The sequence below is a fragment of the Pongo abelii genome, chromosome 5, assembly GCF_028885655.2.
Source record: "Pongo abelii isolate AG06213 chromosome 5, NHGRI_mPonAbe1-v2.0_pri, whole genome shotgun sequence".
Taxonomy (NCBI): domain Eukaryota; kingdom Metazoa; phylum Chordata; class Mammalia; order Primates; family Hominidae; genus Pongo; species Pongo abelii.
Window position 1 is genome coordinate 19,830,976 of NC_071990.2, and position 16,854 is coordinate 19,847,829.

General features: G+C 42.3%; 1 protein-coding gene across 1 annotated transcript; it reads left to right on the forward strand.

The window, feature by feature from the left end:
• Window positions 1-1,439: 1,439 nt before the first annotated feature.
• On the forward strand, window positions 1,440-6,284 carry ID4 (inhibitor of DNA binding 4). Its single transcript, XM_002816468.5, has 3 exons — window positions 1,440-2,276; window positions 2,665-2,723; window positions 3,288-6,284. The coding sequence occupies exons 1-2, from the start codon at window positions 1,836-1,838 to the stop codon at window positions 2,707-2,709; spliced, it is 486 nt and encodes a 161-aa protein (XP_002816514.1). The 5' UTR covers window positions 1,440-1,835; the 3' UTR covers window positions 2,710-2,723; window positions 3,288-6,284.
• The last annotated feature ends 10,570 nt before the right edge of the window (window positions 6,285-16,854 follow it).

A 16,854-nucleotide genomic window follows, 5' to 3' on the forward strand; every position in this document is an offset into this window, starting at 1 on the left:
AGGTCCATGTCTCTTTCTTTCAATTATCTATGAAAATGAAGACACCAATCCATGTCATGTACACGAATGAAGAAAATTCTTGGGTTAAATCATCTCCAAGCGTGTCTAAAGGTGGGAGGGTTTGTAGAGTGAAGGCACTCAAAATTCATTTCCCCATTGACTGAGAATTTTTATGCTCCTTTCTCATCTGAAGGGCTCAATTTTTTCTTGAAGGGTACACACAATGCTCCACCAAAGCTCATTGTGCAATTTTATTTTGAACCCTTGAAGGACAGCTTTTCTCTAAGAAACCTAACACAAAAACGCCCTTAATTAACAGGCTTTTTTTTTTTGCAGGGTGGGGCCCAAGCAGGATCCCAGAGACTGGAAGTGTGAATTTTAATGCTTTGTTGTCAAAGGAGGAGACTCTGGACATTCTCATCACCTTATTTAAAGCGGGGTACGCTGACTAATACGTGAAGCTGTGCATTAATGGCCTAAATTAAGTTACAGGTATGAATTTTACATAAAACAGATTAATATTATATGTCATAATGGAATTTTAAATATTCCGTGTCCATGCATTTTTAATCTTTACGTGCTCTAATTGAATGCGCAAGGCAACTGCATTTCTTGAGCCCACTTTTGCATTTAGATGGGGTAAAAGAACCCCCGCCCCACGTTTTTGTTTTATTTATATTCCCTTCACCAAAAACCTGCATTCGATTCGGCATTCTTTTCTTTCTTCTTTTTTTTCTACTTTTGCTAAGCTTTAGCATTTTTAAAAAAGAAAATGGAAAGGCTACACATTCCATTCCGTCATTATGGTTTCGGCAAATGTGAAAAGGCGAATAATGAAACGGAGGAGGGAAATATAGAACAGAATGAATGTGCCTTCTTGAGCAGCGCGTCTTTCTTAAGGCACTGGAATCCCACGGATGGAGTGATGGGTGGCGGAGGGTCCCTGGGCGCCGTGCTATTAGGAGTGGCAGGGTATCCGCGAGCAGGGCCCAGGCGCTCCCTCAGCAGCCTAGTCGGGATGGGGGGGCGGTGGAGAGTGAATTCCGGCCACACATTCCCGCAGTTCTTCGCAGGAACTTCGCTCTCTTTTCCCCTCCCTTGGGCACACATCAGCCTGGCCCGACTCCCACTCAGCTCTCTTTTCTCAGAACCCCGACCCACAGCGTTGACGGAATGGAGTGCCCTTCCCATTGGCCCGAGCGCCATTCCCCGAGGTGACACTGCCCGCCTGATTGGCTGGCCACTCCCGACCCCCCGCCCACTCCTCCACTCGGATAGCCCGACTCCCCGCCCCCCAGCACCGCCCGGAGCCCCCGCCCTCGCCTCTCCCTCCGCACACCCGCCCGCGCGCCCAGCGGGCTCCGCTCAGCTCTAGCTGCGACCCGGCCCGCGCGCTGGCCCCGCCCCCGGGGCGCACGGCTCTATAAATATAGCTGCGCGGCGGGCCGGGCGAGAGCGTAGTGGAGGAGGCGCGGTTGTGAGTAGTGCCGGGAGTGGGGTGATCCCGGGCTAGGGGAGCGCGGCGGCCGCGATCGGGCTTAGTCAGAGCTCCGAAGGGAGTGACTAGGGGACCCGGGTGGGCTAGTTTTTTCCCGGTGCTTTTGCTTTTTCTTGCCTTGGGCTCGGGCTGGGTGTCGCCCACTGAGCAAAGATCCCCTCGTAAAACCCAGAGCGACCTTCCCGTCAATTGTTGGGCTCGAGAGCGTCGCGGTGCCCCGAGCGCGCCGGGCGCGGAGGCAAAGGGAGCGGAGCCGGCCGCGGACGGGGCCCGGAGCTTGCCTGCCTCCCTCGCTCGCCCCAGCGGATCCGCTCGCGCAGGGCGCAGGGCGCGCGCGATGAAGGCGGTAAGCCCAGTGCGCCCCTCGGGCCGCAAGGCGCCGTCGGGCTGCGGCGGCGGGGAGCTGGCGCTGCGCTGCCTGGCCGAGCACGGCCACAGCCTGGGTGGCTCGGCAGCCGCGGCGGCGGCGGCGGCGGCAGCGCGCTGTAAGGCGGCCGAGGCGGCGGCCGACGAGCCGGCGCTGTGCCTGCAGTGCGATATGAACGACTGCTATAGCCGCCTGCGGAGGCTGGTGCCCACCATCCCGCCCAACAAGAAAGTCAGCAAAGTGGAGATCCTGCAGCACGTTATCGACTACATCCTGGACCTGCAGCTGGCGCTGGAGACGCACCCGGCCCTGCTGAGGCAGCCACCACCGCCCGCGCCGCCACACCACCCGGCCGGGACCTGTCCAGCCGCGCCGCCGCGGACCCCGCTCACTGCGCTCAACACCGACCCGGTGAGAGGCCGGGCGCCGGCCGTGGGCGGACGCCGCGGGGGTTGGGAGGTTGGTGGCGGGGTGACGGGACGCGGGCGCTCATCGTCCTCCGGGCAGGGGCGGGCCGGGAATGACAGCCCCCTCCCCCTGTTCCTTCGGGCTCCCCAGGGCCGCCAGCAGCCGGCCGGGCTCGGCGAGCGCGGGTCCGGGAGAACGCGCAGGGCGGGACTCGGGGCTGTGCGCGCCCTGGGCTGTCAAGTCCCGCCTGAGCCCGGAGGGGCCCCCCGGGCTGCAGGCTGGGTTGGGGGCGTCGGCGCGCCAGCCCGATTTCCGAGGACAATTCAGGACTGTGTCGAGCGCGTTGTTTGCGCCTGCTAACCTTTCCCTTGGTGTTCGGTTGCTGTTCCAGGCCGGCGCGGTGAACAAGCAGGGCGACAGCATTCTGTGCCGCTGAGCCGCGCTGTCCAGGTGAGCGCGCATTTCCCGTCTCGGGTGGCCGGTCACCAGAGACGCCCGTCCCCGAGGGCTTCCGGGGCCAGGCACCGCGGTGTTCTTTGCCCCCAGCATTTCTGAGAGCAAACTCTTAAGGAAGTAAACCCTCTCTCTCTCCCTGCCACCTAAGTAGCAAGTAAACCCGTACTTAGCCTTAGAACTCGAGGTTCGGTCTCAGTGGAGACGGGTCAGCCCTTGTCTCCGTCGTCCCCGTGTTTTTCCTGGTGGTTAGCGGGCTTTTCTGCCTTCCAGAGGGAGGGCACCCTCGTGGGCATGGGAGCTGCCCCGGTGTCCTCCCGTGCAGTCTGTCACCCACAAAGGGGGACGCGGGCAAGGCCCCGGAGTGGGTCCCCTCTCTGGGCTTCCCGAGGGCCGCAGCTGCCTGCTCGGCGCCTGACCCGGCCGCGGGCTGCGGGTGTTGTCTGACCTGGTGGTTTGTTTTGGGTTGTTGATCAAGCATGTCTTGAGTTTGGTCGGTGGCGCCAGTTAGTCTGCAGCGAGAAGGTTCACACACCCCCTCTATTCATTCCTCTTCCACAGGTGTGCGGCCGCCTGAGCCCGAGCCAGGAGCACTAGAGAGGGAGGGGGAAGAGCAGAAGTTAGAGAAAAAAAGCCACCGGAGGAAAGGAAAAAACATCGGCCAACCTAGAAACGTTTTCATTCGTCATTCCAAGAGAGGGAGAGGAAAGAAAAATACAACTTTCATCCTTTCTTTGCACGTTCATAAACATTCTACATACGTATTCTCTTTTGTCTCTTCATTTATAACTGCTGTGAATTGTACATTTCTGTGTTTTTTGGGGGTGCAGTTAAACTTTTAAGCTTAAGTGTGACAGGACTGATAAATAGAAGATCAAGAGTAGATCCGACTTTAGAAGCCTACTTTGTGACCAAGGAGCTCAATTTTTGTTTTGAAGCTTTACTAATCTACCAGAGCTTTGTAGATGTTTTTTTTTTACATCTATTGTTTAAAATAGATGATTATAACGGGGCAGAGAACTTTCTTTTCTCTGCAAGAATGTTACATATTGTATAGATAAATGAGTGACATTTCATACCATGTATATATAGAGATGTTCTATAAGTGTGAGAAAGTATATGCTTTAATAGACTACTGTAATTATAAGATATTTTTAATTAAATATTTTTTTGTAAATATTATGTGTGTGTTTTTTTTTAATCTATGGGAATATTTCTTTTGGAAAATTATTTTTCAGCTCAATTACAGAGCTCTTGATATCTTGAATGTCTTTTCTGTTTGGCCTGGCTCTTAATTTGCTTTTGTTTTGCCCAGTATAGACTCGGAAGTAACAGTTATAGCTAGTGGTCTTGCATGATTGCATGAGATGTTTAATCACAAATTAAACTTGTTCTGAGTCCATTCAAATGTGTTTTTTTAAATGTAGATTGAAACCTTTGTATTTGAAGCATACATGTTGAAAATATACCTTATCAGTTTTTAAGTACAGGGTTTTATAGTGTAATATATACAGAGTAAGTGTTTGTTTTTGTTTTTCAACTGAGGTCAAAATGGATTCTGAATGATTTTGCATATGGGATGAGGAAATGCTTGGATCCTTAAGGAGTTTACGAAATCTGCTGTTTTATCAAAGTGAAAAAAAATTGCTTATCACTCTTCATTTTACATTAAGCTGAATGTCACTAAGTTTCATGTCTGTACAGATTATTTAAATCATGGAAATGAAAAAATGTTCTCTGCTTGCTACCAAAGGACAAACTCTTGGAAATGAACACTTTCTGCTTTCCTTCCTCCAAAGAATTAATAGACAACAGTGGGAGAAAAAAAGGCATAATGGCAAATCCTTCAAGCAGGGATAAAAGTCGATCTTCAAACATTAACTTAAGCAGACCAAAAATTCTGATGACCGCATCTAGATTATTTTTTTATAAAAATGCTTTTCACTATAGCTATGTTAGTTACGCTAAGCTACTGTCCAATCTCTTGTGATGTGTAACTTTTACATGTGAATATTAAAGTAGATTTCTCTGTCTTGTACTGTGATTTCTGGTCTCATTTCTTTAAAACCTTACTCTTTTTTTTTTTAAGGCTCTTTTTTCTCCTTAAGGAAGGTAATATTTTCTAGGTTAGATAGGACTATCAGAGTTTGTGAACATTATGCATTTAATGTGATGGGTACTTTACACACAAGTTAGATGGAATTTTTAGAGTGAAAGAGAATTAAGTAGGATTTAATTGGGTGCTTTGTAAATAGTCAACTGTGTGTATAACGTGGTCTGTTTGATTTTTAAAAGGAAAGGATTTGTTTCAGATTATACAAGAATAAAAGTATTATAGACCCAAGGGACTTTTTATGAGGTCAAATTCAAATATTTATATGAATATGAAATACCATGGTCCCTACTAATCAGTTGAAGTGGCAATGTCTAAACAGAAATGAACAAAACTAATGCTAGTAGGTTAAAATCAATCAAAAGGTTTAAAAATTGATCCTATCCTCAGCATGTTATTTCCTCAGCTCTGATAATTTATTGCTCTTGAGTATTTTTAGAATTTTATGTATTTGATGTTGAACGTTATAAAGTCAAAGAACTGCTTGTTTAGATGAGGTTTATTTTTATTTTTTATATTATTCATTCTTGTCACACATCAAGAAGAAAACACTAGAGCGCTGCTGGAATTCCAAATCTGAAGAATTCTAACGACTGCATTCTTTGTTATTAAAAAGGGCACAATCCTTCCTTTTTATTTGGCAGTTTAATTTCAGTAGGAAGCATGTCACATGTGCACTGTTGGTTAGAATTATGCATCTGTCATGCCTGACTGCTGAACCCTACCTAAGCCTTTGGGCGCAGTTTAAAACTTCTACTGGTGGACTATGAACCTCAAAACAAATGGGTATTTTTGGGTTTTGAGGATAGATGTTACTCCTTAAAGTTTATATTTGGGGTATGAAAAACTACTAAAAGAAGAAAAGTGCTACAGATACTACATTTCAAAGAGTTGGCATTGTCCCTTTGGCCACTCAAGCAGCATTTGATGTATCTAAAGAAACAAAGTCATTGTTTATTTTTAAAAAAATTATATGCAGTTGTACAAGATACTACATTCCATTGAAATGTTGGCTATGTCCTAACCAGGCAACCAGATAACAAAAACATTTTGAGTCTTTTATCTAGGTAGTTCTAATTATTCAGATACTTCGTTTAACAAAGGAAAATATCCTGACTTCTCTCATTTCATTTGTAGACTTTTCATTGTATAGGCACAACCAAAGAGTCAGACTGGTTTAAAACCCCAGAAGGAAAAGTATCCCACACAGTGGATGTTGTTTCTAAGAATGTTACAAAATCCTGACATCTCAGACATCTCAATGTTAAAGGAAGAAAAAAAATACCTTTTCATTTCAAAGAACTAATATACTTTGATGTTGTGTAAACCTTACTCAAGTTTATTGTCAAGCTTTAACTGCCTTTTCAGAACTTTTTAAAATTTTGACCCCAGAAATCTTATTGTATTAGTTGCCTTCTATAACAATAAATCTTCACTGAGCAAAAGGCTCTGGAGTTTGTGGTTTTTAATTGACTTTTACTGAGTTATGCAATTTTTCATTATCCAGAATGGGTCTCTTGATGGATCACCTCAATTATTTACAGTGTTTCTTACCATGTTATGAAAAGTGGCTATATGAATGGAAAGAAAATCTAGTTTGAATGCTGGAGAAAGCTTCTCTACTCTAGTACCTGCTTAGGATAGGAAGCAATATTCCTAAAGAAGGCAGCAGGATGATGTCCAGGGAAAACTAATTAAAAAAAAAAAGTTAAACAATGCAGACAGAATTTATTTCACAGTAGTACAGAGCCAAATGAAACTGGCTCTGCCTTTCTAGCTGGTGCACTTTAATTATATATATGTTAATCAGCCCAGATAGCCCTTGGGTCTCAACAGGGCCAAACACCAAACCCTGCAGGCTTATGAGGAAGGAAAACCTTCCCGTTTCTGCTTTGCAAGTCCAGGAAATTAATTTAACCCGTCTCAGAATGAATCTTAATAGGGCTGCCCTCAGTAGGTATTCTTCAGACCCAGATGATTTCTTTCAATTACAACCTAGGCTATTTTGCTAAAATATTAGTAATATTAATTAGAACCATTGCCCAAAAGGTTTTAGGATTGTAACTTTACTTACAGTTCTACCTTGAGCACTGATTTGATCGATACTTTAAAAGATAAAACCCTTACAAACGAGAACTAATTTGTTCAAGGGAGACAACCCGCAGTCATATATACTTAATTGAAAATGCTCTCAAATTTGCTATGAATTTTTAAAGTGTGTTTTGCATTCAAGTGCCTCCTTCATATTTATTCATATTCTGGCTCCTGCTAAAAAGTTTTGCCTAAGTGTTAAAACTTAGGTCTCAACCACATTGCCAAAGGTTTTCTATACTTACCAAAGCCAAAGTAAGGCCATGGTGAGGCTGCTGGGGCTCCATCATTCATAAGTCTTCACAGTAAATTCACACATGGGATATGAAAAGAGCTGTAAAAATTGAAGTAACTTGAAAAGCCCCTCTGAGTCCATAAGAGTAAACACATCAGTTTCTGGGGAAAGAACAAAATGCATTATCTGTATTCCACTAGCTAAGACATAACTGAAGAGGAATTGAACTTAAAATGTTTAAATAAAGAGACTCAAGAAAAATTTTCTACATTAACCCATGAATTTTTTTTTAATAAGAAACCTCACACTTCAGATGAGAACTTTCTATGAGATTACATTAATATTAGCAAAATATGCAAATTCCTGGTGAAACAAGACACTACTATTTGCTTTTAGTTACTGTTTCTCAATTCTTTATGATATAAAATACCTATCAGGACTTTGGGCAGGCATATAAAAATCACATTTTAAAATGTTATCTTTTATTTCAAAGTTTAATTTCCAAAGGAAAGTATTGTACTTGTAGAGTTCTTCATGCAAGTTCATAGACTGTTTCTTAAGTATTTACTTAAATATCCTCTTAAATATTTTAAATGTTTTTCAAATACTACTTCCTTCATAAGGTTTAGCAGTTAATTGAGTGATTGTAGTTAAGTATGAGTGTGTATGTCCAAAAATAGTTCGCCGACATACAGAAAAATATCTTTCAAAAGGGATTTTTACTCTAAAAAGTAAGTAAACTTTTCTCTATTTTCTCTCCTTTTTTAGTTCCTAAGATTGGGAATTTCCATAAAGGTGTACCTTCCATTTTTTTGGACTGCTGTAACCAACCATATTATGTTTAACCATAAGGCAGGATCGAAACTAAAGAACAGGTGAATCAACTGTCGTGTATATATCATCTCCTAGAATTTGGTTTAACCTCATGATTAATTTTAGAGAGAGCGAGAGAGAAATAGGGAAGTTCTTATTTGTAGGTCAAACCTCAGAGAAAGCCAGGAAAACAGACATAAACTTATAGACCAAAATTTTACAACTTACCTAAGCAATAATTATTGGAAACACTTTTCATACAAGTTTAACCTGAGTCCACAGCTGCAGTTAAAGTAGGCTTCTTTGTTTGAGACTTTTCTTTGCCTGTCTTTTCTTTGCGGTGCCTAACAAAGTAACCTTGTAAAATATTTGTTACTAACTGAACTGAATGCCCCCTTAAGAGTCTCTTCCCAGAGGATTTAGTCACTCCTTCTTTGCCCTTTCATCTGCATTGAGTTGCAATTGAGCTTAAGACCAATCTATCTAACTGCCTCTGGTCCTCTCTACCTCTGAAAAGCAGTAGATTCCAGATAGGATTTGATGGTCTTCTCCAAAACTGCCTCTCTTTCTGAATTCCTTATTTCGGCTAATGCCACCTGTCATCACTCAAGTCAGAAATCTGGGATTGTGCTTGACTTTCTCCTGCCCCATCATATTCAGCTGAGCACAAAAATTCCTGCTAACATTCTCTCAGATCCTCCCCAGCCTCCCAGCCTCACTGCTACTCTATCAGTATCTGTATCTCCATTTCGCATCAGAACTCGCAGTCAGCTCCTATTCTAGTCTCCTTGCCTCATCTTTCTTTATCTTCTCTACCTTCCATGTGCTCTAACTGCATGACTCCTCAACAGTCACCCTCTGCCTATGCCGGCAAGTCCAGTTTCTTGGAGCAGCATGCAAGGCCTCCTCATGACCTGGACCTACGGATCCTTCAAGAGTCATTCCCACCTGGACCTACGGATCCTTCAAGAGTCATTCCCAGCTGTCCTCTGTCTCTTCCACTTCTGGCTGTCTTCAAGCACACATGTTATGCTAAGATCTTGCCCCCTATATGCTAGACAGCAAAGCATGCTTATTTTGTTAGTCTTAACAGTGTATGCTTGATTTCCTGAGAGTTAAGAAGGGAGCAACTTCAGGAAGGACACACGTGGACTGCAGAACAATGCAGTGAAGGAGGGGGCACCTGTCCAGACAGCCAAACCACCTAAGTCAGCCTTGCCCACCTGTGAGTAAGAGCTAAGCCATCTACATTCAAAATGGCATCCTCTTTCACTCTTTCTTGCGTTGCACAGTGTGTTACCACCTGCCTTGATCCCGGACCCTCGCTCCCACTCTTGGCTGTTGCTAAACTTCTACCCGACCATCATTCAAGACTCAACTGTTACCTCTTCAGCAAAAATTATTTGATGCCTCCCCTCCTCACCCCCGAAACAGCATCCACGCCCCCCTGCTATATTATAATTATTTTCACATGTCTGTGTTTCTGGTAGATCCCTGACCCTCCAAAGATTCCAGACCACAAGTACTAGGCGAACATTCCTGTAACTCTTTGTGCCAGCAAATCTAGCAAATTCTTTGCAGCTCAAAATTGCAGTGGAGAGATTTTTATTATCTTTAAAAGCCTTTGGCTGCCTGAAACATGGAAAATAGATAAGTTGCGTGTTCTTGAGAATGAAGGAGTGTGGTCAGCCTAGGGCAAAGAGAGTTTAAAGGAGAGACTGAGAATGGGGGAAGAGAGGCAGAGCAGATCCTGTATCCCCACAAAAAAATAAAAAGTAAAAATAAAAGAAACAGTACTGACCCATGTTGGAATAAGGAAACAAAGACACGTCAGTGCCTGAGATGAAAATGTGGGGTAAGGGGAGATGACTCCCACTGACGTAGGTTGTGATGGGTCTGAGCAAGCAGGGGACTTGGGAAAAATTGTACAGTTAAGTCTCTGCGTGTGTTTCTTTACTCTTGTGAATTGGTGAAGTGACGTGGGATGGATCAGTTACAATTAATGCAATGAATCCTCATGAGTCAGTCTTGAAAGGGCAAGCTTGCTGCCTGCATGGGAAAGCCTTTCACAGATAGAAATTTTCATTACCCCTACCATGATCTGAGGCCCTAGAGTGGAATCGTATAATTAGAAACCTGGAGGCTGGGCGCAGGGGCTCATGCCTGTAATCCCAGCACTTGGGAGGCCGAGGCAGATAGATCACTTGAGGTCAGGAGTTCAAGAACAGCCTGGTCAACATGGCGAAACACCGTCTCTACTAAACTTACAAAAATTAGCCGGGCTTGGTGGTGGGCGCCTGTAATCCTTCTCGCTACTAGGGAGGCTGAGCCAGGAGAATTGCTTGAACCCAGGAAGTGGAGGTTGCAGTGAGCTGAGATTGCACCACTCCACTCCAGCCTGGGTGACAGGGCAAGACTACGTCTCAAAAGAAAAAAAAGAAAGAAACAGGGAATATGTCTAACAACATTCCTCTCATTTTCCAGGGAAGGAGACAGAAGCTCAAAAGGTGAAGTGATAGAGTCAGATCTAGAACCTAGTTTCCCCATCTCTAAGCCAAGGCCACAAAGTTCAGTGTGGATGGATTCTATTTTAGTTTACTCTTCAGTAGTTTATCTCGTTCCCTATCGTAATCTACAACTTGCCTCATGTACTTTCCTAAGAAGTGGGGTTCAAATCTTAAGCAAATAATTATTAATGCTGGACTGATCTGGCTGCCTTTTAAAAAAGAGAGCAGAGGTAAAGTACTTTAATAACAAAGATCAAGAATTACAAAGCTCTTGGACAAATGAGCAAAGGCAATTCAATGGAGAAAGTATGGTCTTTTCAACAAATGATACTGGAAAAATTGGACATCCACAATTTACTTAGGCACAGACCTTAAACCTCTCACAAAAGTTATCTCAAAATGGATCACAGACCATTACATTTTAAACATAAAGTGCAAAGTTGAAAATTCTAGAAGAAAACGTGGCAGAAAAATCTATGTGATCTTGGATTTGGTGATGAATCTTTAGATATAATACAACATCAAAAGCACATTCTACGAAAGAATTTCAACCTGTGTTGTCCTCCACAATTATATCCACATGTGTGTGCGCAGACCTACCCTTCAGTCTATGGGAACAGTGTAGAGTGGGGAAAGGGCAGAGACTGTCCAGCCAAGCCAAAAGACTTGGTTCTAGTCAGAGGCCTGCACCTCGTTATCTGTGTCCCCTCAGGCAAGTCACTTTTCCAGATTCCAATTTTCTCATAGGTAAAATGAGTACATAATAATTCTAACCTAGCTCAGGGGGTTCTTAAAAGAGAAAAAGAAAGTAACATACATGAAAATATTTACAAGACAATGGTTATAATTTTGGTATATATAAAAATCATCTGGCCAAGGTGCGGTGGCTCATGCCTGTAATCTCAGCACTTTGGAGGGCCGAGGTGGGTGGATCACCTGAGGTCGGGAGTTTGAGACCAGCCTGACCAACATGGAGAAACCCCGTGTCTACTAAAAATACAAAATTAGCCGGGCGTGGTGGCTCATGCCTGTAATTCCAGCTACTCAGGAGGCTGAGGCAGGAGAATTGCTTGAACCCGGGAGGCAGAGATTGCAGTGAGCCAAGATCACGCCATTGCCCTCAAGCCTGGACAACAAAAGCGAAACTCCATCTAAAAAAAAAAGAAAAAAATCTGAAGAGATGACTTTCTGAGTTCCACTAATCCAGGTACCCCCCACCACTGAGATTCTGATTCATCAGGTGTGGGGTACGACACAGAAGTCTGCATATGAGCTTTTACCTGGTGAATGACACAAGTCTCCCAGGAACCATTGAGAAACAGTATTGTAAGCTACAAAATGGTGCGTAGGTGTAAGCTATTATTGTTATGCCACACACGGTGTGTTCCTCCTACTCTTCGACACCAATTTCTAATTTTCCAGGAGCTCTTATCAAGTAAAGAGGAAAGGTTAATATAATATCAACAGAAGTGGCAATAATAGCTCATGGGAGGAGGAAGTTGGTAACAGGGGATGCCCAAGAGGGAGCTGCTGCATACATGACACCTTGGAGTGGGACCTTGGGACAGGTCTAGGGTCATGATGTTGAGTCCTTCATACCCTTGATTTTCATTCCAATCTAGCTATGTGTCAAAACATTTATAATAACCCACTTTGTTCTCACAAGCAATCATTGTTTTCTAAGCAAAAACCTAAAAGAAAGAATTTTTTTCACCCTGTTATATGTCCTTCCAAATCATTACCTTCTCTCATTACCTCTATGTGATGTTTGGAGAAACTAGCAGGCCTATATAGGTAGCCATGAGCAGGACTGCTTTAATGGTAAAGAGATTCTTCTGGAAAAACAAATTTAGAAAAAAAAATTTCATGTCCCCTAGGGTAGTATATCATCCTAAGGGATTGCCTATAACATGATGTAGAAAAAGAGGCTAAATGGTCTTATCTCAACTGCTGCATTTGCCTTAGAACTATCCTAATACATGGCTATCTAACACAAAAATACTAAATCCATGTAAAATTGGGATATGCTATAATACAATAATACCTTAATTTCATATATTAGATTCCTTCTTCATAGAATTGTATATAATTTTCATGAATTAAAAAACAATGAAGAAAAAAATAACTTCAATTCTTCCAAAATTGAATAAGATCTTTTATAAAGGAAAAATCAGTAAGTTTGTAGAATTAGATTCTGAGCTCTAACACTTACTGTGTGGCCTCAGGCAAGTTACTGAACCTCTCTGAGCCTTTCTAAAACTTTCTCTAATAATGGTAACACAGTACTACTCAGCCCTGAGAGTCTCCCCTAACACAGTGTCAGGCACATGAGCTATTCAGTATTTGTAAGTTCCTCCCCTCTAATCATTTCTATCTGTATTCATCCTGCTGCTTCAAGGAGGTAGGTTTTCAGCAAGTCGCATGCTTGCTGAATAGGGACAGGAATGATTAGCATGTGCCTGCCCTCTTCCAGTATGAAAATGGGGTTAAGAAGAATAGAGGAGCAGGGTGTATGTGTGTTCACTCCATATGGAGGACAAAGATTTCAAAAATGCACAAACATTTCAGGGAGAAGAGATTTTTAAGACTTCCCAGTGCAGAAGCTATTTTCTGTTTCATTTATTTCTCTCCAGAATAAACCTGAAGTTCTCTGCGCACCGAAGACATAAATGACATAAATGTTGATGGAAGGAGAAGGATTTGAGGAAGGTCAAGAGTCTGAGGAACAAGAAAGGACTGCAGTAGTGAAACAGCAGAAGAAACGAGGTGACGACCTCCAGGAAATTAAAAGGGGGCCTTATATCTGTTGATTTTGCTGTTAACATGGTCAGATGGGATACTTGTTTGCTTTTTGATCCATTTTCTGATAGTTAACTAAGTGCTGTAGGACTGACATAAATGCTGAGGATGGGACAGAGGGAGGAACTCTACACATGAACTCCCATATTCAGGGCCACGTCTTCGGGCTACCCTAATAATAGTCTCCTGGTAGAAAACAATTCTGAAAACGAAAGACATAATAACAGAGTGGTACACAGTATGCCATGTGGTATTTAAGAGACAGACTAAGGTTGAAAACAACATAAAATTTATGTATTTCTTCATGACTTAGAAAAATGTACCTTTTATAATTTATGTTTAACATAATTTCTAGTGGCTATGCTTCCCTATAAACTAAAGCTGAGATTAATTCAACAGGATGGAGACACCAGTATTTGGGAGTTCATTATGTTCTTTGCAATAATTCAATGAATCAGAAAATAATAGAATTTTGAAATAAAATCCAATTCCCTCATTTTACCGAAAATGAAACTGAGGCTGTGATGCTTTAAAATATGCCTTTTGAGGCTGGGTATGGTGGCTCACTCCTATAATCCCAGCACTCTGAGAGGCCTAGGCGGGAGGATCATGTGAGCCCAAGAGTTCCAGACTGTCCTGAACAACATAGCACAACCTTGTCTCTATAAAAAAAATTAAAAAAATTAACCGGGCATGGTGGCACGCGTCTATAGTTTCAGCTACTCAGAAAGCTAAGGTGGCAGGATCACTTGAGCCCAGGAGCTCAAGGCTGCAGTGAGCCATGATCGCGCCACTGCACTCCAGCCTGGGTGACGGAACAAGACACTGTCTCTACAAAAAAATAAAAATAAAATAAAATGTGTCCTTCATAAGATGACCTAACTTAGGGGCAGAGCTGCCAGCAAAATTTCAGGGCTTCCAACTCACAGTCAAGGAGCATTTATTGAGTTCAGTACATAGTAGAATCATTTATATTATCAGAGCATTTGTTTTTTTCAGTATTTATCTTAGGAGTTATTTCTTTTAAAAATTCCTATTTGTTCTGATGCATACATTTCTTTTTCTTTTTTTTTTTTTACAGATCATTTTTCTCTTATAAAAATTCTGTAAACACAGCCATTCTTTCTGTATTTGTAATTTGAGGACCGACTAGAGTTATTCCTGAGAGGGCTATGTTCCTGAGAGAACAAAATTATTGTTTTTGAAACTCTAGAGAGAACTGCTCTGGCAAAAGAAATGTAACTTTTCATCTACAGTCATTCTGAGGTGAAAGATCTCATGATCACTCTGGACTATACAACCCACAAGCAGACTTCAAGGATACCTACAGGAGCCCCAGAAGTCCTGATTGATCACACAGGCCCTAAAGACTCTATCAATTTGTTTATCAGCTTGCAATTCTAATTTCCTGACAGTAAAACACCAGTAAAAAATAATCTCCTCCCTCAATATTTTAGAGAATGCAAAGAAATACAGTCACTGTAGACCTGTGAGCTTTTGCCAAGTTTGGTTTTCATTATTATACATATGAAGAGAATCATCTTCGCCAAAATCTATAAAGGGACTGATTAACTCAGCTCTGTAGTAATTGTTTCATATTAAATCAGTCCAAAATTTTAGCGCATGTTTCTCAGGAACTCTTTATCTAGCATCAGGTATGTATCTAAACAGTATAGTATCTGTTAATTTTGAAGTTATATAAAAAAAGAAAATGTGCATTTTCACAAGTCTTAGTAGACGCTCTTTACAGTTTAGATAATCCAATGTTGATAGAGTAAAATTTTTTTTATTCTTTCGAGAAATCAAAAATGTAGTCAAAATAAACAAAAGTTTCAACTTTTAGAGGTATTTTTTAGATTAGATTGCTTATATGGTTTGATGCTTTCTTAGAAGGTTGAATGATTCTAAAATGCTTTTAAGAAAAACATCAAGAATAAAAAGAACTACTTAAAACCAGGTCAAATAAAAAAAGATTATCAGAGATCTCATAAGGCTTGCAATATCATTTCAAGATTTATTTTAAAAATAAGATTGCATTTTGTTCACTATTCTTCCCCTGCCAAAAGACACAAAACTTCCTTGTGAAACTGTGTTTAGGATCCATACCATAGTATCATCTTTTCCAGGAAACTGAATCATAAAGAGGTCTATAGGGTGATCCTAGGAATGAAATCCCAAAATTCCGCAGGATGGGGCTAAGGTTTGTATTTTCAACCTGAGAACTTCAGGCTGCTTCTCCTTCAGCAACCTCCTCCTCTTCTCCACTGCAGCTCCCCCCAGCCTCCCTGAAGCCCCAGGGAGCTGGGGCCTGTCCTTCCTAACACAAACTTTCTTTCTTCTGGAAGCGCTGGAAAATCTCAGAGAGAATCACTGTCTCCCACATCCTGTAAATTTACCCAGGAGAGAAGCACTGTGCACACTTTGTGAGGAGGGTCCCGCTCATTGGAGAGAATCGGTGAAAGCAACGAGGAGACTGTACAAGCACGCACGCAGCCTCTTCACCTCACACTCCACAGCTATTTCTCATGCACTCTGGCCTTAACTTTGCTGACCTTACCACCACAGGTTTTTATATCACTAAATAACAGGGCACGAGGCTGCCATGGTGGACAATCTGCCTGCACTTGCCCCTCCACATCACCAAAGCTCCTTAGATCCCATTCATCAAATATTCGCTTTTACACTTAAACACACAATTTATGAAACACAAATTTCTGGTTCACCTAACCCTTGCATGGCGTGAGTTTTGAAAAACCAGTAAATTTTCTTGCTGACATTCCTCAAGTTACACGCTTTCCTGGTCCTACAGGCAGTGCAAGTTATCTGCTGCCCTCTTTTGAATTTTAGGGCACACTGCAATCCCAAATAGGGCCTATTGCCTGAAGACAGCCTCTTTTCCCTGTCTAGGGGCTGCTGCAACCTTCTGGCTAATCCAGAGCCTGCTGGAACAGCACTTTAACTCCCCTTTTGAGTGCTACTTTCTCTGCTGGTGTTCTTCCAAAGCAAAAGCAAAACCAATTTTATGAAGCAGCAAAAGAAGTATAAAGCATGCTATTACCTGTTCTTTTCTTTTTTCCCGGCTTATTGAGGTACAATTGACAAATAAAAATTCCATATATTTAAGGTATACAACTTGATGTTTTTACATATGTATACATTGTAAAATGATCATCACAATCAAGCTAATTAACATAGCCAGCACTTGATATCGTTACCATTTGTGTGTGTATGTGTGTGCTGAGAACACTTACGCTCTACCCTCTTACCAAATTTCAAGTATACAGCACAACATCAACTATTGTCACCATGTTGTACATTGGATTTCCAGAACATATTCATCTTGCATAACTGAAAATTTGTACCCGTTGACCAACATCTCCTTATTCCCCCAGCCCCTCCCCATAACTACCCTTCTAAAGCTGCTTTGATGAGTTTTACCTTTTTACGTTCCATATAATAAGTGAGGTTATACGGTTTTGTTTTTGGTTTATTTCACTTAACATCCTCCAGGTTCATCCACGTTGTCACAAATACGAGGATTTCATTTTTTAAGGTTGAATAATATTCCAG